General features: G+C 48.2%; 1 protein-coding gene across 1 annotated transcript; it reads right to left on the bottom strand.

The window, feature by feature from the left end:
* Positions 1 to 37: 37 nt before the first annotated feature.
* Bace1 (beta-secretase 1) lies at positions 38 to 24,903 on the bottom strand. Its single transcript, XM_021639744.2, has 9 exons — positions 24,148 to 24,903; positions 8,976 to 9,064; positions 6,803 to 7,019; positions 5,711 to 5,848; positions 4,870 to 5,004; positions 3,581 to 3,682; positions 2,952 to 3,101; positions 2,561 to 2,732; positions 38 to 1,991 (listed from the first exon to the last, which is right to left on the bottom strand). The coding sequence occupies exons 1-9, from the start codon at positions 24,406 to 24,408 to the stop codon at positions 1,750 to 1,752; spliced, it is 1,506 nt and encodes a 501-aa protein (XP_021495419.1). The 5' UTR covers positions 24,409 to 24,903; the 3' UTR covers positions 38 to 1,749.
* Positions 24,904 to 26,675: the final 1,772 nt, after the last annotated feature.

Below are 26,675 nucleotides of genomic sequence, written 5' to 3'. Positions count from 1 at the left end.
CAGTGTGAGGGCAATGAAGAGGACCCAGCTGAAAAACTGTGACTCAGCATTCTTATTTTATTAGTTTATGGCTTGTGGGTAGCTGGCTGGGGCCAGCAACTCCAGAGGCCCTGCTAGTATCTCCTTCTCCCCCATCAGCTAATTCCATGGTTGGCAGGTCCCCCACCTGAAAGCAGTGTGTAGAGCATATAGGGATAAGATGCAGTGCGTATCCCTGGAAAATTCAGCTCTTCCCACTAACACTGGTTTCATGTTTGTTGTGTTAGAACTGACAGGGAAGAAGGGAGTGTGGCCCCCACAACCTAGCCCAAGAACCAGCCTGGGAACCCATGTACTATTGGGAGGGGCAGCAGAGAGCAGGACAGAAAGACTGCTCTGTCAGGAAAGGAGGAGAAGTAAGGAAGCCCTGAGGCTGCCATCCTTTCTCCAGGCAGCCTTGATACTGAAGGCAATGACATCGAGCCAGAAAGCCCTCTCTCTCTTACATTCACGGTTTAATACTAGCCGATGTGTGATGTTGTCTTAGCCAAATAAATAGAGGGGCTATTAATCAGGGCAAGAAAGTAATGAACCCACTCAGTATCCATAAAGTTCTTACCACTTTGTACCACTGGGCAAGAATGATAAAATAAAAATAAAATCCAGGCAGAGGCAAAGATATCAGCCCTATACCTGCTGAGTGAATCTTCAGGGTTCTGCCTTTGTGGAGCAGATAGGAGAACTCTCCTGTCTGTTCCTTTTAGCACCTTGGTTGGAATGAACCTATGCTGGAAAGACAATCCCCAGCCTCGCAGTGTTCTAACTGTTGTCCCAGAGGGCACCTAGAACCTCAGGGTTGGGACACTTCGGTGCCACCTAGCATGTAGAAGAAGCAGGTAGAGGCAGGTGGAATTAACAAGGTAGGAATTCATCTGTCCAGTGGGACTTTCTCGTGAGCACTGTTCCTTTAAAAGAACATGAAACAAGCTCTTTGGCTAATAAGCCCTTTTCCCCATCTCATTTCATTTCAGACTACAACCACAGACACATGGGGGAATGGCACCTCTCTTAGTCCAGATGGGCTTCTGTGTTGAAGATGAGTCTAAACTTGGGACTAGAAAGTGATTATATTTCTGCCTTTCCTAGGTTTTCTACCAACTCCTTCCTCTGTCTCTGTCCTGTCTGTCCTCATCTTGACTGCCCCCAAGAGTACAAACATTGCATGGCATTGGTTTGTGTCTATTTCAAGAAGCAGACTTTGTACCAGTGTAGGCTTGATTCTGCAGTCCCTCTCACTAAAGCAACTGGCAGACTGCATTTTCTTCTGCTGACTTAGGCCAGCAGGGAAATGAAATTGGCCCTTTCTCTGCCAGGGTACCACAGGGACACATGCCAGGTAGCCTGGGTATGACACCAGTATTTCTGGAAGGACGGAAAGAATACTTTGGGTTGGAGAATCTGAAGGCTGCTGGGCAGAGGGTCAGGGCTGAAGCTTCAAGCAGCAAAATTTTGAACTCAAGTTTGAGGTGCCTAAGGGTATTCCTGCCACCAGAATGCTGCTTTCTTCCCTCGCCTGTTTCCTACAGGTGCAAGCCCTGTAACCCACCTTGCCAGCTTTCTCTTTTCTGTCAAGGCAGAAGCATTGGGCAGGTTGGTGAGGGTCCTGAGGTGCTCTGGCCACAGGTACCATCCATGTCTCCAACTCATGTGACCAAAGAGAACCACCCAGATGTGGTCCAGGGGAATCTCTGTCATCTGCCATGGGCCTCCTTATTTCAGCAGGGAGATGTCATCAGCAAAGTCATCGTGCTGATGGCGCAGGCAGCGTAGGCAGCGCCACTGACATACCATGAGGCAAAGTGGCAACATGAAGAGAGCGCAGATGGCAGCCATGACATAGGCTATGGTCATGAGTGTCGACTCATCTGTCTGTGGAATGTTGTAGCCACAGTCTTCCATGTCTGGTGTAACAAAAGGACCTTCTACTGCTGCCGTCCTGAATTCATCGTGCACTGGAAAAAGGGTGGAGATGAACTGGTAGCGCTTACTGTCATAGAGCAGTTTGGGTTATACAATTGAAAGAGCTTCCTGACAGGGACCCCTTGGAAAACCACCCAAGTGAGGCTGTGCAGAGCCCTTCCTGGAAAGAGTGAGCAGTGGGCAGGAAAGCCAGTGCTTCCAGGATTTTGGGAATTGCAATGCTTTCCTATTTTCCCATCTGGAAGTGATACCAAAATGTCAACAGTTATGAGTTAACCAAAATCTTACCCTTACACATGTAGCAGACTTACCTGTCACCATGAAAATCCAACTACAAAGCCCTGGCACTTCTCTGTGGTAGCATTCAGCCTTACTGTGGGCAGCCAGCAGCTCTTGCAGCTAGGGTTTCTAAGCCTGTGAAGCTATGGCTGCTATCGGTTTCCCATAACGTTTTGCCCACAGGGCAGGGTTCACCGGAGCAAGTCTCAGCCCCAGATTTCACACGGTTGATTAGCCAGGGGCAACTATTACTGCTTCCCAACCAGAAAAGGGACGTAGGTATCCCAGCTGCTGACAGCAAGGATACCTGCACCCTCCTTACCATGGCAAGCGCTGACAGCAAAGCCAATTCGCTTTCGGGCCCGATCAAAGACAACGTAGAAGCCTTCCATGATGACAGCTCCCATAACAGTGCCTGTGGATGACTGTGAGATGGCGAACTTGTAACAATCATCTTGGGATGTGGCCACATCTTCCACTGGCCGTAGGTATTGCTAGAAGTAAGCAGTCACAGGGTAAGAGCTTGTCTTATTCCACCTTCCTGCCTTTCTCTACCTTCTAGCCATTCGTACTTCACTCTTCCTCAAGCCCTGAGATGTTGAGTTCTCCAAGACCCCTTACCACCAGACATTTGTCTGTCATATCATAGCAAGCCATGTCTCTTTACATACTTTGTCTTCTTGGCACCCCACTGCCTCAGCTTTGGGACATACCTGAGGAAGGATGGTGATGCGGAAGGACTGATTGGTGACCTCACCCATGAGGTAAAGTGAGATGACTGGGAAAATGTTCCAAGGGGTAGTGCCTGCTTGCCAGCACACCAGCTGCTCCCCTAGCCAAAAGCCATCTGGGAACTTCTCCGTCTGTGGACAAGAGAGGAATGTGAGGAATTGGCCTGTCTCCCCATCTCTCCTCTTGTGTTCATAATTGCAGTGACAGTACCACTATTTGCTTTTCCAGGGAATTTTCCAAAGTGGCAAAAGTAAACTGAAGTCTAAGGATTGGGAGAAGAAAGTGGGATACTGGGGTCATAAATTTGTGCAAGGGTGACTGGGCATGGCAGCTCACACTGTCTATAATTCCAGAAGATGGAAGGCGAGACATGAAGTTGCCAAATTCAAGGCCAACCTGGGCTACATTCATAACCCTGTCCTAAAAAAAGAAAAGAAAGAAAAAGAGAGGAGGAAAGAGAAGAAAAGAAAAGGTATCAGCTGAGTCAACAGACCAACAACAGCTCCTAAGTCCTCTGAGTAGAAGGATCTACACATAGACATCTTTGGTGCTTGCTGAGAAGTATGGCTGTCACTGACTTCTGATACTGTTTCATCCTTAGTCCACTGACCGAGGAGGCTGCCTTGATGGACTTGACTGCAGCTTCAAACACTTTCTTGGGCAAACGAAGGTTGGTGGTGCCACTGTCCACGATACTCTTGTCATAGTTGTACTGGGAAGGAGAACAAAGGGTAAGAAGAGCTTTTCTGACACCAAGTTGGGAGGGGGTATATCTGACAGGTAGGCATCCTACTAAGGTTGGCATCGGAGATTTGACATTTGGTATGTGTACCTCCCTGGGCAAGTTGCTTTACCTCTGCGAACCTGTTTCCTTTTCTCTAAATTGAGGATAATAACAGTACCTGCCTCAAAAGTTATCATAAGAATTAAATAAATCAACACGCTGAAAGCACTAGGTAGTTCCTGGCAGATCCCAGGCAGTTGGTAAGTACAAACTTCACTACCTTGTGTGGGTAGCTGTTCTCCAAATCTAACCAACAGAAAAAAGCCTTGTAACTTCTTCCAGTACTTTTCTGTAGTTACTCTCAGCTAACATACAGAATAATGTGGAGGTTGGCTCAGAATATATGAAGCCCTAGTCAGTTTGAGCCCTAGTACTGATAGAGGCATATGCATGTAGAGTATATGAGAGTCAGAGACAGGAGGACCAGGAGTTCAAGGTCATCTTTAGCTACACAGCAAGTCTGAGACTAGAGTGGGTTCATGAGACCCTGTCTCAAAAAGCCGAAAAGGAAGCAGGTAAGGGTTCTGCTACCAAGTGACCTGAGTTCAATCCCAAAGAGATCCAGTAGTTACTGAAAATTGTCCTTTAACCTCCATATACAAGCTGTGGCACATACCCCATCTCCACCCCTAGTAAATGTAAAAAGAAAAAGAATCTAGGGAAAGGACCCCAAATGTTTGGGGTATGTCAAAACATAGGGACTAACACTTTGTATATTGGCTCTGACCTTCACAGTCTCTGAGAAAGTTTACTTTTATCTCTCCTTCATAGATGAGACTGGCACACAGTATTAAAGAATCTGAAGGCACTTCCAACAGCAGGGCTCCCCGACCTACCTTACAGCTTTACAAAAGACGTAGCTGAGGCCATAAAAGGCAGTGACTAGAGTCCACAAAGGCCTCCTTCACTGTGTTCACTACTCTGCGGTAAGCTCCATGGCCCAGGCTCTGTAGCTGCTCTGCCAGGCCCTGCTCTTTACTTAGGGACTGCTGTGCGATGGCTAAACTTCTGAATTGGCCCAGTCCTAATCTTACCATAGGACTTGTGCCTCCAACATCTCCCCCCAACCTCATGATTCACACTGTGGGGCTACCTTGAATCCCCTTCATTGTTACCTCCTTGCAGTCCATTTTCAGATCTTGACCATTGATTTCCACTCGTACAATGATCACTTCATAATACCACTCCCGCCGGATGGGTGTGTACCAGAGACTGCCTGTGTATAGCGAGTGGTCAATACCACCAATGATCTAAGAGAAAAGGAGGCAGACACCTATGTCTTAGCACTGAAGGAGAGCAGGTTATGACCCAAAACCAGGTAATAAGACCAGCCATTCCTTGGGGGGGGGGGCAAGATTCTCTCCATACCACCTTTTCTAATCCCATCATGCCCCAAGCATGGCAGTTTTTAGTTTCTTAAATGTGTTCAGGAGAAGAGACATATCAGGATTATTTGTATCAAAATCCCATAGCTCTTGACAGAAAGTTATTTTAACCTAAGCTAGCACAATAAATGCGGAATGAATTGGTTATATGCTGGTTTCATTAAGTTTTCTTTGCTTGTTGGAGAATCTCTGGTTACTGTGCTAATTAATAAATGGGCTTGAACTGAGTCTGGTGGCATACACCTATAATCCCAGCACTTGGAAACTGGAAGGAGGGAAGTGCTGCAAGTCTGAGGCCAGCCTGGTCTACACGGTGAGCTCTGGGTCAGTTGAAGCTCCAGACACCATCTCTTAACATACTCTTAACAACCGTAACATACCTGTTCTCAGACTGTCAGACAGTAATCTTAACAGGTCTAATTTTCATTTCTTTTGAAATGTACCTAATTGCAGGGAAGAAATGAATGGATGAAAAAAGGAAAAGAGGGAAGTAGGGACTGGGAATATAAAGGGGTTTCTTAATCCTGGCCCTGAGGGAGAGGGCACATGGTCCCTCTGAGGACATACTCACCATGCTCCCTCCCACTGAGGCGAGTGCCTCAGTCTGGTTTAGGGGGAATCCAGCACCACAGAGCTGCAGGGAGAAGACATTGGGAATGTGGGTCTGCTTCACCAGCGAGTCAAAAAAGGGCTCCAAGGAGTCGTCAGGCTGTGGCAGAAAAACACAGGAGTAAATCCTCCAACAGGGGCCTTACCAGACAGAGGTCAGTTTCCTGTCTGTACTCAGGGGGAAAGTCAAAACTTGGAGATGTTCCTCAGGAAAGACCAATGAAGTACTGAGATCTGGCTGAGCAAGGGTAGGAGACATTGCAGTACAAACAAGCAAATGCTATGAGGCCATAAGACAGCCTTCTCCTCTACCTATCATAGCTGCTTCTCTTCCTGTATGGTATGCATGTGCCAGTGTGTGTGTGTGTCTGTGTATAAGCCATCTCACCAGCCCTAACTTGTTTTCTTTTAAAATTTACTTTGTTTTTATGCTGGGTGGTAGTGACACATGCTTTTAATCCCAGCACTCAGGAGGCAGAGGCAGGTAGATCCCTGTGAGTGAGTTCAAGGCCAGCCAGGGCTACACAGAGAAACCTTGTCTTGAAAAAAAACTTTTGTTTTTATGGGTATGGGTATTTTGCTTGCCTATGTTCCTGTGCACCATGCATGAGCTTGGTGCCTCTGAAGACCAAAAGAGGGCATTGGGTCCCCTGGAAGTAGAGTTACATGTACTTGTGAGCTGCCATGTGGGTGCTCTTGGAAGAGCAGCAAGTGCTCCTAAGTGCTGAGCTATTTCTCTAGCTGCATCCTACCTTGGTTTCTAAGTCAGGGTCTCTCACTGGATGGGAACTTGCCTGTCAGCTTAGGCTTAATGGCCAGCAAGCCCCAGGATTTACTTGACCCTGCCTTCCCAGAGCTGGGATTTTAAGCATTTTTTAAAATGTAGACTGTGGGGAGTAAACTAAGGTTCTCTTGACTGCTCTGTAAGCACTATGTCCACTGAGCCATCTCTCAGTCCCATGTTCACCCTTTCAGTCTATCCTTCCCCTCTCAGGTTCCTTCCTGTGTGGCATGCAGTGAGCAACATGCAGGTGACAGGCCTTGGTTCTCTCACCCTGGCAATCTCAGCATAGGCCAGCCCTAGGATGCCCTCCCAGTTGGAACCATTGATGAAGAACTTGTCCGATTCAGTGATGGCAGCGATGTTGGCACGCACAGTGACGTTGGGGCCATGAGGGATGCTCACCAGGTCGGTGCCCAGCTCCCCCTCCCACTTGCCCTGGGTGTAGGGCACATACACACCCTTTCGGAGGTCTCGGTATGTGCTGGACCTGTAAAAAGGAGGTAGAGATCTATGTCTGCAAAGCTACAAATGGATATGTGTCATGAGATATATTCCCAAATGCCCCCTTACAGCATCCTAGAATCTGCTTAGCAGAACAGCCCTAGACACATCACCCAGAACAGAATGTAAGGCAAGCCTGCAGATGGATGAGGGGAGCTCTACTGGGCCTTGCTCTCCTGTCTCCATATTGTTGGACCTGAAGCTCAGGCCTATGAAGAACAAGATGGGCTTTGTGCATTGTGCCTGCGTGTGCTGCAAATACAATCATTGGGCATCCCATCTCCCCCCCCCCTTTTCCAGCATGCTCCCAGAGAAAGGGAGCCATTGAGTCTGTTGCTGCCTTGGGGCCCAATGGTACCATCTGAGTGGTACAGGAAGAACAAGCAGAGTGACTGTCTGTGGAAGCCATGTACCAACTTACAGAGATCTGAACAAACGTCCCAGCAGAGTAGGCATTGGAATCCACCACAAGAGGAATCATTGCTGTGGAATGCCCTTACCTGTGTTTTAGTTATGTAACTAATGCTGGGTAGTGATGCTCCTAGATGAAAACTGGGAATGAGTGTCCTTGCACTGATTTTACCCACACTGTGTTCTTAGGGAAAGAGGAAACAGAACAGCAGCTTGTACTTCCCTACAAGACCAAGGTTAGGGTGTAAACCTCTGCTGTGTGGAGGTCACACATTCCTCCTGTCTTTGCACAGACATGCCTCAAGCACAAGATGTCTCCTCACCACATCCTCATTCTGCCTTTATAACCAGCCTTCCATATCACTCCTTGTTGTCTCTCTTTCCTAAAAACCCATTCTAGCCCACCTCCCACAACCAAGCTAAGCCCAGCCGGTAGCACTTAGGGTGGCACAGTAGGCAATTCAGTGAGGGTTCATTTTCTTTCTTTCTTTTTTTTTATATTTATTTATTATTTATATAGCATTCTGCCTGCACACCAGATCTTACAATAGATGGTCATGAGCCACCATGTGGTTGCTGGAAATTGAACTCAGGACCTTTGGAAGGACAGTGAGTGTTCTTAACCTCTGAGCCATCTCTCCAGTCCTTCAGTGAGGGCTCATGAAAGACTCTTTCCTTCATATATTTTGGCTTTTTAAAACTGAAGAGTAAGTTTTTTGTTGTATGTGGTGTATGCACATACGTGTGCACAGATGTGCGTGCAGAGGCCAGAGGATAATTGCTCTCCACTTTGTTTTTTGAGACAGGGCCTCTAACTGTGCCTAAAGTTGGCTGTTTCAGTTACGCTGGTCAGAGAGCTGCTCAATCTTTCTGTCTCAGCCTGCCAGTGCTGGGGTTACAGGCATGCAAGCCACGCCAGGCTTTTAAGTGGGTACTAGATACTTGAACTCAGTCCTCTTGCTTTTGCAGTAAGGTCTCTTAGTCACTGAGCCATCTCCCCGCCTGTTTTTTTTGTTTTTGTTTTTGTTTTGTTTTGTTTTGTTTTTGCTTTTTGATAGAGTTGTTATATAGCCTACACTGGTCTCTCCAAATGCTGGGATGACTGATATACACCACCACAGCTCCTTCATCATGTGTAAATCATGGGTAACTACTCAGAGCAGCCCCCAGATGAGAATACAGTGAAGAGCACAAACCACTATAACCTGTTCAGCCTTCTAAACTGTAGACAATGGGTGAAGCTCGGCTTTATTGCCTGTCCATATACAGAGAGAATGAGATGGTTCTTGTTCTGTTCTGGGAGCCTTAGGGCTGCTCCCTTCCCCTCCCCCCTCCATGGGAAGCTGCCCCATGTCAGTATGGAAGCACTTCATGGCTGCCCCTCAACAGCCCCTTTCCCATACTACTTTTTCCCCCCTGGCTCCAGTTGCCTCTTTTTGCTTTCCCCCTCCCTAGTAGGAAGAAGTCTCTTGTTCTTGCACCCTCTCACTCCTCAGAGAGTCCCCCACTCTCACCCATCCCCAGGACTTACAGCTGCCTCTGGTAGTAGCGATGAAGGAAAGGGTGTGGGGCAGCCCCCACTGCAAAGTTACTACTGCCAGTGTCCACCAGGATGTTGAGCTGTCAAGAGAAAGGGGAGAGAAAAGACATTGAAGACAGATGGCTCTGGACTCACTGGCCTGTGGTCCTATTGGAACTTCCCATGAACTAAGATTAGCCAGGCTGACAGCATTGGAACCAAGGCCACAGAGTGACTTTGGGGGTCCTCACAGGCCTCAGAGACTGCACTTGCTTCTGTCTATGTCATGTGAGTGTTGCCTGTGTCATCTGAGCTACACTATTTTTCTCTGCCATCAAGTGGCCTCTGCCGTAGCTGATCCACTCCATCTTCGGCACCTGCCCCTTCCCTTTCCCTAACTTTCCCAGGAGGAAGCCTGGGTCATCCTCTCTATTTCTGAGAGGAGCTGACACTGGCAAGGAAAGATGGGGGAGGGCACATTAGTACCCAGGTGTCTTTGAGGTACCAATAATATGGCTTCTGCTCTGTCTGAGTTACTTAAGCTTATGTGTACCATTGTCAGAAAGAATGGGGACCCAGGAGTCCCATGGCTAAGGGTGTACAGACAGGGGTGTCTGAACTCCTTGCTATGTAGTTCTTTCTCCTAGCATCTCTTCTCTCCTGTCCCCTGCTCTTCTTGTAACTGAGTCCTCTTAGTGAAATGAATAATATTTTTTTTCTTTTGAAAGAGGTTTGAACTATTCTCCTTAAATTGTAGAAACCAAAGAGAACATTAAAATACATGGAAAAACTCATTAAACTGTAGTCTTCATTTGCTTTTGGTTACTTGTACTCATCTTTAATTTTAGAAGTCGCTTAACTAAAAATTTTTTTAAAATTCTGACAGCCTTTCCTATCTGGTCACCCACCTCGGTAAGGGTTGTTTGGGGTTTTTGTTGTTGTTGTTTTTAAATTGTTTTTCAAACTTGGAGAGAGCTTTGAGCTCAAACTGGTCAAAGTCACTGATCCTTTCACCTGAACTTACAAAAATGTCCAGTAGGCAACCTTTTGATATTTCAGAGCCAAGAGCCCTGCCCACAAACCCTGGCAATGTGTGCATCCTATGATGTCATGAAGTTTATGCATGTGCAGACCACCCCAACTTCACCTTTCCTTATGTGACTTGTCCTAGCTTTCCATCATGGTGATACAATACCTAAGAGCAACCCTAAAAGTAAGAGGAAAGCTTATTTGGGGTTTTCTAGTTGCTGCTGCTGGCTCTTGAGCTCACTGTGGCTGAGAATGACTCTGACCTTTCTTCTATCGCTGTCTCCAGAGTGTTGAGATTACAAGCATGTGCCACCATGTGCCAGCCCCCTTCTCCCAACCTCTACTGCTGAGCTCAGGGTTTCAGACATTTCAGTCTGTAGTCACCAGGCCACATTGCTTTGGGATGTGCCGACATAGTACATCATATGACAGAGGAGACCTGTTCATCTCATAGCAGCCAAGACACAAAGGAAGAGAAAGGAGCCAGCCGAAGTTCTAACATCCCCTCCTGGAGTGTAACACCAGTTACCTAACTTCCTGTCACTATCACCAAGCTGAAGACACATGGTCCTTTTGGGCACAGTTTAGATTCAAGCTGTAGCAGCCCTGTTTCTTTACCACACAAACAACCTTCAATCTTATCCTCTCCAGAGGCAAATTTAGTCTGAGGGTTCCTCATCTTCTCATTTAGCCACCTCACAGATAAATTATCTTCATAAAACTGATTGGCATCCAGTACAGAGTGCATAGCAGGCCTAGTATGGTAAGGCTCTAAATGGCCTGGCCCTCCTTCAGCCACACCAGACCGTTGTGTTTTTGCTATATCTGAGGACCAGGGAAAAGGCAGGGCCCTGTCCTCAGGAAGAAACAGCAGTCTGCCAATGGAATCTCTCTGACCTCCAAAGGCTGGCACCTCAGCTACTTGCCTGGCCTCAGGGCCTTCCCTTCCTTTCTCAGTGAAGTCAGCAGAGCTCTGACCTAGTCACCTTGAGCAGGTCCCCATGCTCCTCTGAGCTTGTTTTATCCTGTCTGCCAGGTCCTTCCTTTCCCAGCTGCTACTCCAGGCTCAGCAGTGCCTGACTGCTTCCAATGGCTGCTTAGGTTTCCTGACCACTCCAAAGCAGCCTCTACATGGGCAGCCAACCATTGGACCCTGCCTCAGACCTTTTCCCCAGCTTCCACTCCTGGCTTGGTTCCCATTTCTCTCCTTGCTCCCTTTCCCCCTCCTCTCCCTGGTCTCTGGGCAGCCACCAGATAACAACAGCTGTGCTTTCAGAGAAAATCAATAGAGCTGGAAGGCTCCACACATCAGATTTCAACCAACTGGGTTAATGGTTAAAAGGCTGCACTCCCCTTCTCAGGACCCCTTTCTGTACCGTTAGGGCTCAGCTCCTAGTACCAGAAATGGGTCTCGTCCTGACAAGTCCCTGCAGCGTGCATGGGAAGGACTACTTAGAATGTGTGTAGAGACCAGCTCAAGCAGATTGGTAACTTCTTTACACTAGAAAGCAGCCTTTAGCTAGGGACTCCATTGTCCAAGGCCTGTCTCCCCTCTTCAGGCTGCTCCCTTCGGTACCACAAGGTACTCATTTGCCTTCCAGTCCCAGACTTACTCCTTGGTCTGAGGAAGGTCTCTTTCAGACAGGGCTAAGTCCAAGAAAGAACAACCTTCCTCACCCCTGCAGCCCCCACATGCTGTGTTCCAGGCCTTCAGACTACTATTGCTCTTGCTTCTCCCTCTCCACAACAAACCAGGAAGACACTGAACTCCCTCCACAGCAATGTCTGGTCGTCCCTCCTCTGCATGTGGTCCTGCTGCTGAGAAGTGGTTTCCGGGGGCCCGCATTTCAACGTTTCTAACTGAGCCCCCTAGGAAGGTCTTGGCAGCCTCTCTTTCAGCTTGGTGCAGGCCTGAGGCAGGAGCTGAGCCACCCAGTACTCTCATCGCCAAACAAGGCAGTTAGTGAGGGCTGGGGGTGGAGAGTAGCTGCAGAAACCTCCAGGGCCCAGGTCTCACCCCACCCCAGTCTTCCTTAGCCCATTACCCTAGCCATCCTGGGCCTGAGGCTGGCCCAGCCACTCCTGCCCTCAGCCTCTGAGCCCATTCTCCTGGCCCAGGCCCCAGCTTTCATCTGGGCTGGGGACACACAATTCCCTCATTGCTCCATTGTTAAGCACCCACTTTAGACATGATCCTCTTTCCCTCAGGCTAATTCAGCCATCATGCTACATGTATTTCCCACTCCTCCATCCTGACACCATGGAATCTGAATTCTTCTCACTGGCCTTTACAAATGCCGAGTCTCTTCATTAAAAACAACACAACCCCTCCCGAATCTCACACCCGCCTCCAGCTACCCTCTCTTCACAACCTGAGCTCTCAGCCAAGCTGTCTTCATTTCTTCACCTCCCACTCTTTCTCAACCCATTCTAAAAGTAGGTTTGCCTCCATCCCGCCACTATCAAGCAGCCCTTACTACAGTTACCAATGATTTCACAGAGACAAATACAAGAGAGAGCTTTCATATCACTCCCTTTGTCACCTCTTAAGTCCTCTCTTGTCCCCTCACAGGCTCACACTGCCAGGTTGGCTTTGGCTCCTTTCCCAGTACACTTTCCCATTAGCACCTCTAAGCAGGGATACCCAAAGCCAACCTCACTGGTCCTCTTCAGTGTTCTTGTGTTAGTAAGTGGTGACACCATCCAATCTGTTCTGTAAGGCAACGACCTCAGAGTCTCTTCAAACGCCTTCTTCATATCTGTCCCCAGTGCTCTCATAGGCCTGTCCAGTCACCCATCCTTCAAAGAGTTTGTCTGTTTCTTCCTACCTCCTCTGCCACCCCTTGGCCCAGCTAGTCATCTCACCATAGGATATCACAGGGCTTCTCAATCTCACCTTCGGAACCTTCTCAGCAAGAACAGTATGCGCTCTTAAACCACTGAACCATCTTTCCAGCCTCCAATCTCAACTATCTTGACGTGTCTTCTGCACTGTGGCCAAGGTCAAATGTGACCAAATCACCCTCCTAAGACAGCAGGCGCCTCTTACTACTAAAACTTGTGGCTTGCACACTTTCAGGGCATTTCCAAGCCACCCCGCCTGCACACTCAGCTTCAGGCAAGCCTCAAAGCCCCACACCTCACTTGCTCCTGCCTGCATGGGCCCTTCCCACAGAGGGAGTGGAACTGGCCACGGCTCTGCCTGGACCATCCTCTTGGTTGTGTCCTCCTTCCTCATCTTTAAGCCTCAGCATATACAGGGCTTCCTTGAGGAGGAAGACCAGGGTCCATTCCCTTAACTGTAACATTAACTATAGGCTCCCTCACCATCCGCCTCTCTCTCACCTTCCCTGTGTCTAAGAACTTTAAATCCTCAGTGTAGCCTTAGTTGGGCATCCTAGAAGTTGGCAATATGTGTTTCTTGAGAAAAAAGAAAAGAAAAAGGTTTCTTGAACAGTGCGGGAGAAATTCCCTCAGAGGCTCCCAACAGCTGTTTAGTATTATGATCTGCTTTCCTTTCTTTACCCATCCCCTTGTCTTGACATGAGGCTAGGTTCAGCCCACCTGTATTTGTAGCTTTCTCTTGCCTTGTCCCCTGGCCTAGGGAGACCTAGGAGTCCCATGCCCAGGAGATCTAACTTGGGGTCAGGACTAGGTCACTGTTAATCACTTAACAAACAAAGGTGCTCCTGGGGACCTCTGAGAGAAGGCAGCTTCTAGGGAAGAGCTAACAAGGCCCACAGGGAGAAGCACACCTGGCCAGGTTCACTCAGCTGTGCTCAGCAATAGATCTTAACTGGTGCAGTAAATGTGAGGCTGGCAAATTTAAGGGGGGCTCTGGGTTTCCTCAATCCGACGGGGCTTAACCCTCACAGCCGGGGTAGCTCAGAATATTCTGGATGAAGGGAGCTTTCTAGAGCCTCTGTCCCCTGGCCTGGAGAGATGGTGTGTTTTTTTTTACTTTTGAACAATTCCAGACTATAATTAAGAATCTTCAATGTAGGCTAGTGGTTAGCTCAGGATAGAGCGCTTGCCTAGCATGCACAAGGGCCTGGGGTTCAGTCCACAATATGACAAAAGAATAAAACAAACCTCCCCTTCCCCACAAACGTTCCTAGCAGCCTATCCTAGGCTCTGCAGCTTCCGCAAGCCTCTAGGGCAGAGGTTCTATGACCAAGTCTTCCTTCCAAAGAAGACATCTGTTTTCTTCTGTGTGCTCCTCAGAGCTGAGGATTAAGCAAGAACAAGCCTTTGGTGTAAAGCCGAGATGGGAGAGGCTTTCTTCCTTTCTGAGGAGAAAGAAACAGACCCAAGGAGTATGAGCAACGTGACATTCTTACAAACAAGCCATAAAGCCAGTACCAGCTTCCACAGACTAACCAACCCTTAAGAGTGGCCTTTCATCTTCGTGACCTTCTGGTCCCTCTCGTCTGGAGAGGAAGTGTGTGGTACACTGGTGATTCACAAGCCTTTGTGTCATTCCCTCCACAGTGACTCTGGGCTTGGCCAGTGGGACATCAGCAGAGGATGTGCTAGCGAGGCGCTTGCACACTGGGACTGTGGTCTTAGTACCCTGATCAGTGAGTCTGTGTGGCGGCCCAAGTCTTGCCTCAAGGATCTCATGGAGCCAAAAACCTTGCAGGTTGGGGCAATTCAGCCTCTAGCTGACTTGACAGCTGTATGTAGCCACATGAGTAAGTTCAAAACAGGAGGACCTCAAGCCAACCCACAGAATGCTGAAAAATGACTTCCATTTTAAGTCATTGTAATTTGGCAGTCTGTTGTCCAGTGTTACGCAACATATGGGAATGAAATCCCACAACCCTTGACATTGGAGCTACTGACTGACCACCAGTCACTCCCAAGGAGCTTCTCTTGTCACTTTTATTTTTTGAGACAGGGTCTTCCTCTGTAGAAAAGACAAGCCTGGAACTTCTCTGTAGGCCAGAATAAACCTCAGACTCATGGCAATTCCCTTGCCTCAGCCCACAAGTGCTAGAATTACAGGCATGCACCACCATAACTGGCTGCCTTTTGACACTGACAGTGGTTCTCATTTCCTGCAGTTGGGTCCCTGTGGCCCTACAGATGACAGGTAATATGCTCAGACTTGGGGCCTTAGCAGATCTCGAAGTGGCTGTGGCAACTGCAGCCCACCATGCCCATGCACGTAACTTGAATCTCCTTGGGGCTCTGTGGTTCTCAGAGCAGCCATGGTTGCTCCAGGCCTGCTTGGTCTCATCCCTCCCTTGCTAAGTAAGATTCATCAGATCTCCTCAGTAGATGCATATCCAACCCTGAGAGAAGGAGTCAGGAAGGGCACAAGGAGCCTGGAGTCAGCAGCTGGAAATGGCCTATGGCCAACACCTCCCTCCTGCCTCAGACTGCCCTGCCACTGTATCCTGTTCATCTCCCTCCTACTTTAAACAAAGTAGCTGACCCCAGGCACACAGACTTCTTTCTCTAGCTACATCCTCTGCTTTCTTTGCTCTCCAGGCAGTAGCTGGTTCCTGGGTACAAGCATTGCTCACCCCAGCTCAGGCTGGCTTTTTAAGGGATCCTAAAGGGGTTGGTTCACCCCCAAACCAAACTTATCTGGTGCACCCATCTGTCTTTGGCCACGGTATTCCATTTCCTCCAGCCTCCATGCCAATTCTTTTGGTATCTATAGTGTGCCCCATTGAGGAGGGGTGACAGAATCAAAAAACAATATGTCTAATTGACATGATGGCTTTTAAACTTTATTCCTGGTGCTGGGGATTAAAACCATGTGGATTTCCTATGCCCACCCCAGCTCTGAATAATGACACGGAGACATATTTATTTATAACAGCTTTAGGCCTTAGCTTACTCTTGTTCCCAATTAGCTCTTATAACTTGTTAACCCATTATATTACTCTATGTTCTGCCACGTGGTTCATTATCTCTTCTTCATTTTTATATGTCCGGCTTCCTCTGTGTCTTGTAAATTAATCTTCTGGTGCCTCTTTCCCAGAGTTCCTATCTTTGCTGGAAGTCCTGCCTATTCTCTCCTGCCTCTATAGCTCTTTATTCAGTCAATCAGAAGGTGATGGAACACAAAATACTAAGGCAGGAGATGCTTCATAAAAATGACAGTACCAAAGTCCAGCCTGTACTTAACTCTCTGGGTACAGAAATCAGCATTTGAATAATATAAGGACAATCTTTACACAGTACATAAAAAGATCACTCCAACAGAGGATGGAACCAAGGCTTCATACATTCTAACCATGTAATCTACCGGAACTATGTCCCCAACCCTTAGGCTCTTTTGTACCTTCATTCTCTATAGAACCCACCTGGAAAACCTTTCCTCAGACCAGAGATTAGCTACCTGATTTTCTCTGCCAGACAGAGTGAATCTGTCTGAGTCCTGATTTTCTGACTGAAAATCTTTTTCAGTCCTTCCTCCAGCATAAGCTCAATTTCCTTGTTGGTTTTTGAGTCATGCTCACCCACCAGGGGAAAGCTAAGGTTCACCTTCTGTGTTCCCTGGCAAAATCTCCACAGGCCCTGAAAAGGAATTAGTGGTGGGGGGTCACTGACCCTGAGGAGAGATCCCAGCAGAAGACAGCCATCCTGTCCAACAGTGAGTTACAGTGGGCAGCAGATAGGACAACCATGTAAGTCCTAAAGGTCTGAAAGAACAGCCTAGGAGCCTCTACTCCCTGGGTCAGAGTGCTCTTGAGACAAATGATTTAGCATCCTTCCTCAGAACACCCATCTCACTCTCCTAAGAACCAAAAAAGACTTGGTGGACCAACATCATTGAATGCTCTTGAGACTAACGATTCAACATCCTTCCTCAGAGCACCCATCTCACTCTCCTAAGAACCAGAAGGACATGCTGGACCAACATCATTGGATGCCTTCCTCTCTCTGGGACAAGGAAAGCATCCTGGCTTTTGCTCAGTCACCCCAGAGAGATGGCTTACAGCAGAAAGAGACTCTCATGGGGGCTTCCCTGGAAGATCTCTTCCTGGATTTTCAACTAGAATTTTCTGCTTTGCTTTTTACTAGACTTGTCTAGAAATGCTCAGAGGACATCTTTCTCACCATCCCCCTTTCTCAAATGAACCTATCTTTCTTTAGATAAGAAGGGCTGATGCCAACGGTAGCCCAGCCCAGGAAGGCCTCTATTTCTGATGGCTTCCTTCCTTCCCTGTTTATGCCTAATACTCTTCCTCCAGTCATCATCCTCTTTTCTCTCTATTCTCTCAAAGAACAAGATCATTTTCTGACTCTGTGGGGTGATTCCCAAGTCTACTGGTTGAGTCCTACCTCCCAGATGCCTGTGCCCAGTGGTTGCCAGGTTCACTCATAAGGACAATTCACCAGCATCTCCCAAGTCAATTTACATGTTCAAGACTATAAAATGGAAATTAACCTAGTGCTACTACTTGGAACAAAAGATGCAGACGTGAACTCCAGCTAGGTTCATCCTAGCTGAGTAACTTCATGAAACCCCCTTAATCTCTTTCAGCCCCAGTTTTCTTATCACCAAAATGAGCATGCTAATACTTAGACCTTATCCTTAAACTATGGAAGCCAAGCACAGTAGCCCCACCTGTAATCAACCCCTGGAGGCTGAGGTAAGAGGATTACTGCCAATTCCAGGTCAGGCTGGGCAGTGTAGGAAATTCTACGATAGCCTGGGCTATATGTTCTAGGATAGCTGTGTCTCACCACTTCCCCTGGCCAAAAAGAAAGAAAGAGAAAAAAAGGAAAGAAAGAAAGAAAGAAAGAAAGAAAGAAAGAAAGAAAGAAGAAAGGAAGAATGAGACAGAATGAAAGAAAGAGAGAGAGAAAGAAAGAAAATATGGTACTTGGTAAACCATATCAAGTCTTTATTTATTTACTTATTTTTGGTTTTTCGAGATATGGTTTCTGGGTGTAACCTTGTCTGTCTTGGACTCACTTTGTAGAGCATGGTGGCCTTGAACTCACAGAGATCCGCCTGCCTCTATTTCCCTGAGTGCTGGGATTATAGGCATGTGCCACCATGCCCAGCTTCCTATCAGGTTTTATTTTTAAATAGTTTATTTAATTTCATTATATTTTCATTAGAGAGAAGGTGACAGATCCCTTGGAATTTGGAATTGGCATTACAGACAGTTGTGAGCTGTCATGTCGGTGCTGGGAATTGAACTTGGGTCCTTTGGGAGAGCAGACAGTGCTCTTAACCACTGATCCATCTCTCCAGCTCCTCCATATCAGGTTTTAAAAGCTTGTCCTTCTTTTTTTCTTTTTCTTTCTTCCTTCCTTTCCCCCTCTCTCTCTTTCTTTTTTGAGACAGGGTTTCTCTGAGTAGCCCTGGCTGTCCTCTCCAACTCAGAGATCCGCCTGCCTCTGCCTCCCAAGTGCTGGGATTAAAGGCATGGGTCACTACTGCCTGACTAAAAGCTTGCACCTTTGCTGTCCACCTACACAAACAAGCTGAGAGGTTAGGGAAAAGGAAACAAAGCCCTCCCTTGCCCTTTCTCTAACCCCTTAACTCACAGGGACAGAGCAGGGCTGCTTGAACTGAACTGTGACTGCTAGCATCCGGAGACCTTCCCTCTTTTCTCCCTCACTGCCACCTCCCTTGTCAGGCCCTTGTCTCCTAACAGATGCTTGTCTCACACACTACCCTATCCAAGCCCTCCTCCACACTAAAGCTGTTTTCCTGCAACCAAAATTAGACACCACCATCTCTCTCCTAGGCCTATGAGGCCTGCCAGCTGCTTCCAGAACGGCCCAATTCCATCCCCACAACTTCCAGCTTCTCAGCACAGTTCATGTACCTCTTCCTCAGCATCCCTTCCCACCTCTCCCCGTAGAGCAGAACATCGAGCCTATACACTATTAGAAGTATCTACTTTGCTCTGTGCACTTCCTAGATTTACTGTTCTTGGTCACCCCTGAGGTTTATATGTCTGTGTTTCACACCAAACTATAATCTCTCCAAAGGCTGGGACCCTTTCTTGTGCACACACAAAGGCATTTCTCTTATGCATGTTAACAGTTGCTCAATACATATTTATCATACTGAACTGACTTTATTATTCTTCCATTATTCTTCAGTGTAAGGTCAATGATGCTTATCCTATCGCAATGAGATGCATCTTCTCATTTTAAGTGAAAATGAGGCAGGATAGGAAACTGGGAAAATTAAGTAGGTGTGGTTCATGCCTGTGACCTCAGCAGTAAGGAGCCAGAGTGCATACACATCCATTTGGAGGCCAGGGGTCGGGCATACACTTTTTATGGAAACTGTTCTCTCATTGATCTGGAACTTGCTGAGTAGCCTGAGCCGGCTAGTCAGTGAGTCCCAGGGATCTGCCTTTCTCTGCCTCCCCAGTGCTGGGATTACAAACCTTCACCACCATGCACATCTTATTTTAATGTGGGCCCTGGAGATTGAACTCAGGCCCTCAAGCACTTTACTGACTGACTTATCTCCATAACCCTTACTCTCCTTTTTAAAAAGTATACATCGCTCATTTTTTCCTTCCTTTTTATTTTTTTTTCCCCAGACAGGGTTTCTCCATGTAGCCCTAGCTGTCTTGGAACGTGCTCTGTAGATCAGGCTGTCCTCAAACTCAGATCTGCCTGGCTCTGATCCTGAGTACTGGGATTAAAAGAATGTGCCACCACCACCGGGCTCCTTTTCCTTTTAAGTAGCTGAGGCTAGCTATCTTTTCACTCCTGATCCTCCTGCCTCTACCTCCCAAGTGCTGGGCTTGCTAGTGTGTCCCACCCCTATATATGGTTAAAACCTTTTCTTCATGATAAACTCCAGTTTGGGAGTGAGGAAGCAACTCACTTGGTAGAAAGCTTCTCTAGCAAGCACAAATCCCTGGGTTTATTCCAGCAACCTCTTAAAACCAGGTGTGGACCTATAATCCTACCAGCGAGATAGAAGCAAGAGAATCAGAAATTCAAGAATATCCTTAGGTACCTAATGAACCTGAAACCAGCCTAGGCTACATCAGTTGACAGTGGGCTTGAACACATGGCAGTAGGTGCTCTACTACTTAACTATATTCCTAGCCCACCCTCACTTTTCTTTTCTTTCTTTCTTGAGACAGGGTCTTGTCAAATTACCCAAACTTCCTTGAACTCACTTTGTTGCCCAGGGAAGTCTGGAACTTGTGGTCCTGCTGCCTCAGCCTCTTAAGGAGCTGAGATTACAGGTCCAGTTAACAGCTCTGTTTAAATGTCCTGTAGCTCATATTCACTCAGCAGGTATCTGAGCTGGAGATTATCATTCATATCAGAATGTGAACTTTTGGGCCGGTGAGATGCCTCACTGGGTGAAGGCACTTGCAGCCACGCCTGACAAGCTATCTGAGTTTGGTCCCCGGACCCACACGGTGGAGGGGAGAACTGGTTCCTACAAGTTATCTTCTAACCTCAACATGCAGGTTGTGGTATGTGCACATACATACACTAACGAACTAAATAAACGTGCAAGAAAGAGAATATGAACTTTACGTTTTGTGATGCTGGGGAATGAACCTAGGGCCATGTGCGTGCTAGGCTAGTGTGCAACCGCTGGGCTACATCCCTAGTCCCAAGAGTTTGTAACTTGATGAAGGAACCGACAATAGTTATAATACACTACAGAATTGTAAAGGAGAATGACAGTGGAGGGCTGCTCTCAGCAGACAACTCAAGACAACAGCGTTGTAGGAGGAACAAAGAATAAGGCAGGGTCTCAGCTCACTCACATACCACCTGACTAAGTGTTTAACTCTCAGAGTCTCTTTCTTCTTCTGAAAGCTGTGAGTAACGTAGAGTGTGTGTGTGTTTGTGTATGTATGTATGTATGTGTGTGTGTGTGTGCATATTTATATATACTTGCGGAAACGAAGAACAAATAAACAAGAGATAGGTGGATCTTTTGAGTTTGTCTACATGGTAAATTCAGGTCAGCCAGATCTACACAGGTCTCAAAAAAATGAGCGAACCAACAGAACAAAAAATAAGAAGCTGGGTGTGATGGCATACACTTCCAATCCTACCACTCTGAAGGCTGCGGCAGAAGGTTCATGAATTGTGTCTAGCCAGGGCTACACAGCAAGGTGAGGGTGGGGGTGGGGGAATGCAGCAAAGCAAACAAACCAGGACAAACTAAAATATGCAGACTGAATTAAAACAACAATCCATGCCAAACCATGGCCTCCTGTCCACTATCCTATTCCACCAACGGTCTGCTGCTTTCAACTCACCCCATGTCAATCCCAGAGTCACCTCTGATGCTTTCTCCACCCTTCACATGATGTCACAAGCCTGCTCGTCTACTTTGTGACATTCCTAGCATCCTGGCCTCCTTCCTCTCTCCCTCTTACCACAGCCTCACACCATCTCCTCCACAGCACCTTGCTCCTGAACTGTTAAGTGAGCTTCCTGCCTCCTGTAGCTTCATATTCCATTCTTCCTAAAATTCAGACATCTGCTTGCTTGTTTTCTATCATTCTCCAGTCAAAATGATTTCAATTTTCCCTATCAGAGCTGAAGTCCAAACCATATAGCTTGACATTTAAGGCTTTTTGACATTCTGGCTGTTTTATTTACCCAACTTGATCTGGTCTCAGCATAAACCTGTAATATCAACTGGCCTGGCTTTCTCTTGTCTCCTGAACAAACAAGCATAAGCTCAAACACACAACTCATTCTCTCATTCATCTCTTGTTTCTCGTAGTCTACAGGCTAGCGTGGGAAGCAGGTAAGAAGCAATTACAGCGTGTTGGGAGATGTGCCAGGTCCTGACTGGGAATGGCACTCATTCTTTTCCATCCTCCAGGACCACGCTCAGTGCACACCTACTCTGTGAAGTCTCTTGCGTCAACCCTACCTTCAGCATAGTTCTTTGTACTGCCATATGTCAGTGTCTTTCAAGCTTAAGACACCAGAATCTTTGCCTCTTAGGCTCCAGGGCAGGGTCATGGTTAATAGGTTCTAAAGACAGGCATCTACAGACCTTGTATCAAAGCTAGGAATGACCTTGAAAGAGTACTTCTAGTTCACTTTCTTTTCAAAGCCTTTAGTGCAGAGGTGTGTCTTCCATCTCTTTGTAGCTTAGACCCCCCCCAAGCATGGAAGGTACCACCCCAAATTCCACATCTCCTCATCTGCAGAACTCTACCATCCTCGCTCTCATTCCATGCTTCTGATAGTCCCATTAGGTAAGGAGACTGCTCATCCTTCTCACAGGCTGCTGAGGAGAGGAACAAAATAGCCACGGAGCAGAGGCTGGCTGGATTAGGGTCTGTCAGAGCCATGTGCAGCCAGAGTTTCTCTACTCAGGGTTCCCAGGGCTGGTGTGCAGCCCCCAGGCCCCTACTCTAGCTTCTAGCTGGGAGTGGGGAGGTAGGTACTGATTAGCCCAGAACAACTACTACCTGCCAAGGGCTGGGCTGAAGCACCTACACTGTATCTCAGGGGACCAGGGAAGTATGGCAACTGGTCCCCAGTTCCACATGTATTCAACACATTGGTTTAGAGTTTATGCCTCATTGCAGAGTCCAGAAGAGACAAAGGTGGCCCGGCCAGTTAAGAAGGAGGTAATATTTTTTGGAGGTCAATTAACTCAGTGATTTCTTCTAGGATCGCCCCCCCCCCCCATGATTTCACCTAATCCTCTCAATTATCTTGTAAAGGAGATCTCATTCCCCACATTTTTTAAAGAGAAGGCAATAGCCAATGAGATGTTATATAAGTTGCCTAAGGCCACACAGCTGGGAAAGGGAAGCTGAGGGTGGTAGGCAGAGCCCAGATTCCTGGCCTGTCTGACCCTAAAGTCCTTGCTGGTTGTATCACAGATCTGTGAAGTTGCATATCACGTCACTAGCATCCCAGGTCTCCACGTGTCCTCTTCCCTGACATCGTGCCTTCTGTTGGCTCAGACTGAATTCTAGCTCTGGCTTTGCTTCCATACATAGATTCCATACTACTTCTCGGAAGTTATGGTGCACAGGAAAGAGGAGGGGTGAGTGGGGGGAGAGCAGGACTGCAGAGCCCCCAAAGCAAGCCTGAGTGGCATGGACTCAGCAAGGCTGGCTCCGGTCAGGTAACAAGAAAGTGGGGGTTTGTGGTTCTTCCATAGCCAACTCTCTGAGCTAACGGAAGCGTGACTATCTCCTCCCTGACCCCAAACACACTCCCACCTTTTCACACTCTCCATGGACAAGCTTTGCGGACACATATTGGAGCCACTGAGGGTAGCTCACAGAGAAATACAGGATCAAGGTGACACACAGGAGCCACCAGTACCCAGACTCGCCCACAGAGGCAGCAGATGCACTCAGAGGTCAGCCAGGAACCCCACATGGAAGGTAGCTGACTCAAGTCCGCACTCCCAGTCAGCACAGGCAGAGGACACAACCTCCACCAGCCACCTTAGGTACCTTGGCAATTGTTAGAAAAGATGAGAAAAAGACAGTGAAAAGTGCTTTCCCCATGGTCGCATGCCCCTCCACCTCGGAACCCTTTTTTTGCAAGAGGGCTCTGGCTCCTTCCCTAGGCTTATGAATTCCTCAGACTCAGTTCAGCTCCCTTCTGGCCATGTTCTGAGGCATGGGTGGGGGAGGGGCTAGAGTGTAGAGAGTGGGGGCTGGGGGTAGAAGAGGAGGAAGGGACTGGGGGAGGCCAGAGTCAATTGGGACTTGGATGTTAATGTGGATGTCAGTAAGGCTCTCACTTTGCTGGCTTGTGGCAGCTCAGACTGAGAATAAGGAGCTGATTTAATCCAACTGGTGCCAGGATTCCTGACTTCTCAAGATGAAGGTGGGGATGTTAGATTCCCCAGAACACTACAGAAGGGGAGAGCTGGGTGATGGAATATGAGAGACTCCAGTTTGGCCAGAGCCAGAGGGTGCAAACACCTGTTACAGTGTCCCTGTCCCTGGGCCCCGGGGTCAGGCGCCACCAATGAAGTGCTTTTCCTGGGGGGTTGGATGGGGCAGTGGGAGTAGGGGGAGAGCAGTCAGCCCTGGGACTGGGACGCCTGATCCTGGAGGAACAGCTTGGGAGGGGCCCCGACCTGCTGTACCCACCGAACAAGTCATCTTAGCAGGGCAGCCTTCTTCACCCCTACCCTGTCACCCTTCTACCACGCGAGAGCGAGGGCTGCCAGGCTTGACCACCTTACCGTCTGTGGGGGGCTGCCCACGGTCATCTCCACGTAGTAGCCCTGGCCGGACTTGCCCCTCAGGTTGTCCACCATCTCCACAAAGCTGCCTCTCCGACCGGGCTCCTCGGGCTCCTCGTCGGTCTCCCGGGGCAGCCTCAGGCCCAGGGGTGGCCCTGCGAGGCCGCTGCGAAGGGGCAGCCGGATACCGACATGGGTACCCTGGGCAGGTAGCATTCCCGAGCCCACCCACAGCAGGAGCCAGCGCAGCGCCGGGGCCATGGTGAGACCGGGCCTTGTGGCTCCGGTTGGCGACTGTCTCTGTTGCCTGCCCCTAAGTCTGGGTGGTGGTGGCTTCTCTCAGGAAAGCGGCCTTGGAGGCATCAGAACTGCAGAACCTGAAGGCCCCTCACTCAGTTCCAGGTCCAGGCGGCGGAGAGTGGGTAGGAGAAATACGCAGCGCACGAGAGGAGAGAACGGTGGCGACCCTGGACCCAGCTACATCTAGACAGCGGCCGCCAGCCTCAGCGGGGGGCTTGGGCCCCTCCGGGGGCTGGGAGGGGCGGGCATGGCGATCCGAGCCCGCAGCTTTCGGGATCTTCCAGCCGGTCTCTGCAGCGTGGAGACCAACAGGGACTGCCGACTCCTGCGGCTGCGTCGGCTGCTCAGGCCACCATAATCCAGGTCCCGGCTCCTAGCACCCAGGAAGGCTAGAGAGGCGGAAAGCTTGTGGCGGTGGCTGTCAAAGCCAAAGGGTTTTTGCTTTTCCCTGGGATCGCTGGGAAGTGTAGTCTTCCCATGGCAGGCAGCCCAGCTTCCGGAGCTGAGAGGGGTCTGGGATGCCCTCTGCTGAGATGGAGTTCACTCTGCAGGACCCTGGCGGGAGAGCTTTCCTGGAGCTCTGGCGGAACAGTATTGCACCTCTTATCTGCTAATCCTCCTTTTATTTTATTTATTCATTCATTTTCCTATTATTTTATTTTTTGGCACAGGGTCCTGTAAATATACTGTGCCCTCTAGGCTGGCTTCAACTTTGATACAATCCTTCTGCTTCAGCCTCCCGAATAAGCACTGATTAACACCCCACCACCAACCCCGTATGCCACCCACTTTGCCTTATACAGGGGCGGAAAAAGATGCACAGATTCCTAAAGAGATTCCACCAGGAAGAATTGTGATTCCTGCTACAGTGTAGTGTTAAAATTTGGGGGTATTAGCCGGGTTGTGGGGGGCACATGCCTTTAATCCCAGCACAGCACACGGGAGGCAATGGAAGAAAATCTCTTGTGAGTTCGAGGGCAGTTTGATCTACATAGGTTGTTCCAGAACAGCCAGAACTACACAGAGAGACCCTGCCTCAACAAACAAACGATTTGGGATATCTATATGTATGTATGTATGTATGCATGCATGCATAGATATATGGAATCTAGAAGAGGCGACGTATAATTTAAACCTTACAATTGGAAGAATTTTCAGGAGCGGAGACTGGAGGAACAGAATTAAAGGGCTGAGAGTATACCAGTCAACAAAACACTCACCAGGATCCAAGAGGGAGACCTGCCCCCTGTTTTGTTCAGAACATTCAACCTGCCACATGAAGTGGCTGCCTCTTCTAAGCCTGAATGTATCTGTGCCTTTGATGGTTCCTTGTCATGAATCCTTCCGACCCACCTAATTACTTCCCATCCGTCAGACTAAGGATCAGTTGCTTTGGAAAGCTTTCAAGTATTAGCACTCGAAGACATACCAACATATTCACCGATAAGAGCTTAGGAGGAAGAGCTGTGAGAACTCTGACAGCTTGAAGGAGGAAAACTGTATGACTATGCTATCATATCGTTTACCAGAGGCGGAAAGCCCTTGATAAAATCCAGCAGTCATTCTGATAAACTGGTGTAAAAAAAAAAATGAGTAAACTAGAAGGAAACTCCTTAAATAAGGTAGCTGAGGGCTGGGGGTGTGGCTCAGTGGTAGAGGGTGAACATATAGTATAGTAGGTTTAAGGCTCTAAGTGCAACCCAGCACCCCCAAAAGAGAAAACAGGTAAGTGTTATCAATGAAGTTAATCAGGAAAAGGGAGAGCATTATTCTCAAGCGCTCTCACTCTTTCTTTCTAAGATCTCATTCTGCAGCCCCGGCTGGCCTGTAGCCCTGGTTGGCCTCAAACATCCAGCAACTCTCCTGCTTCTGCCTCCCCACGTACCAGGTGTGATTTCGGGTGCGAGCCACCATGCCTGGCATTATCAGCCATCTTACCCCACAGAGTCTACATCAGCCTGGCCAACTCGGGAATGTGAGAAAATTTGATCTCAGCGTTTGGGTGGTGCAGACAGGAGGACCGGGAGTCCATGGCTGGTTATACAGTTGGTTACATTTATAAAGTAAGGCTTGGTAGTGAAGCCTGTATCCCCAGGTATGTGAGAAGCTGAGGCAGGAGGATCTAGAGTTCAAGACCAGCCTGGGCTACAAAATGAAGGCTAGTCTGATTTAGTAAGACCCTATATTAAAAAAAAAAAATCTTGGGCTGTAGCTCAAGGGCAGAGAAC

This window comes from Meriones unguiculatus, chromosome 1 (genome assembly GCF_030254825.1).
Source record: "Meriones unguiculatus strain TT.TT164.6M chromosome 1, Bangor_MerUng_6.1, whole genome shotgun sequence".
NCBI classification, from domain to species: Eukaryota; Metazoa; Chordata; class Mammalia; order Rodentia; family Muridae; genus Meriones; species Meriones unguiculatus.
Note: the sequence above shows the minus strand (reverse complement) of the source record. Positions and strands in the feature narration are given on the sequence as shown.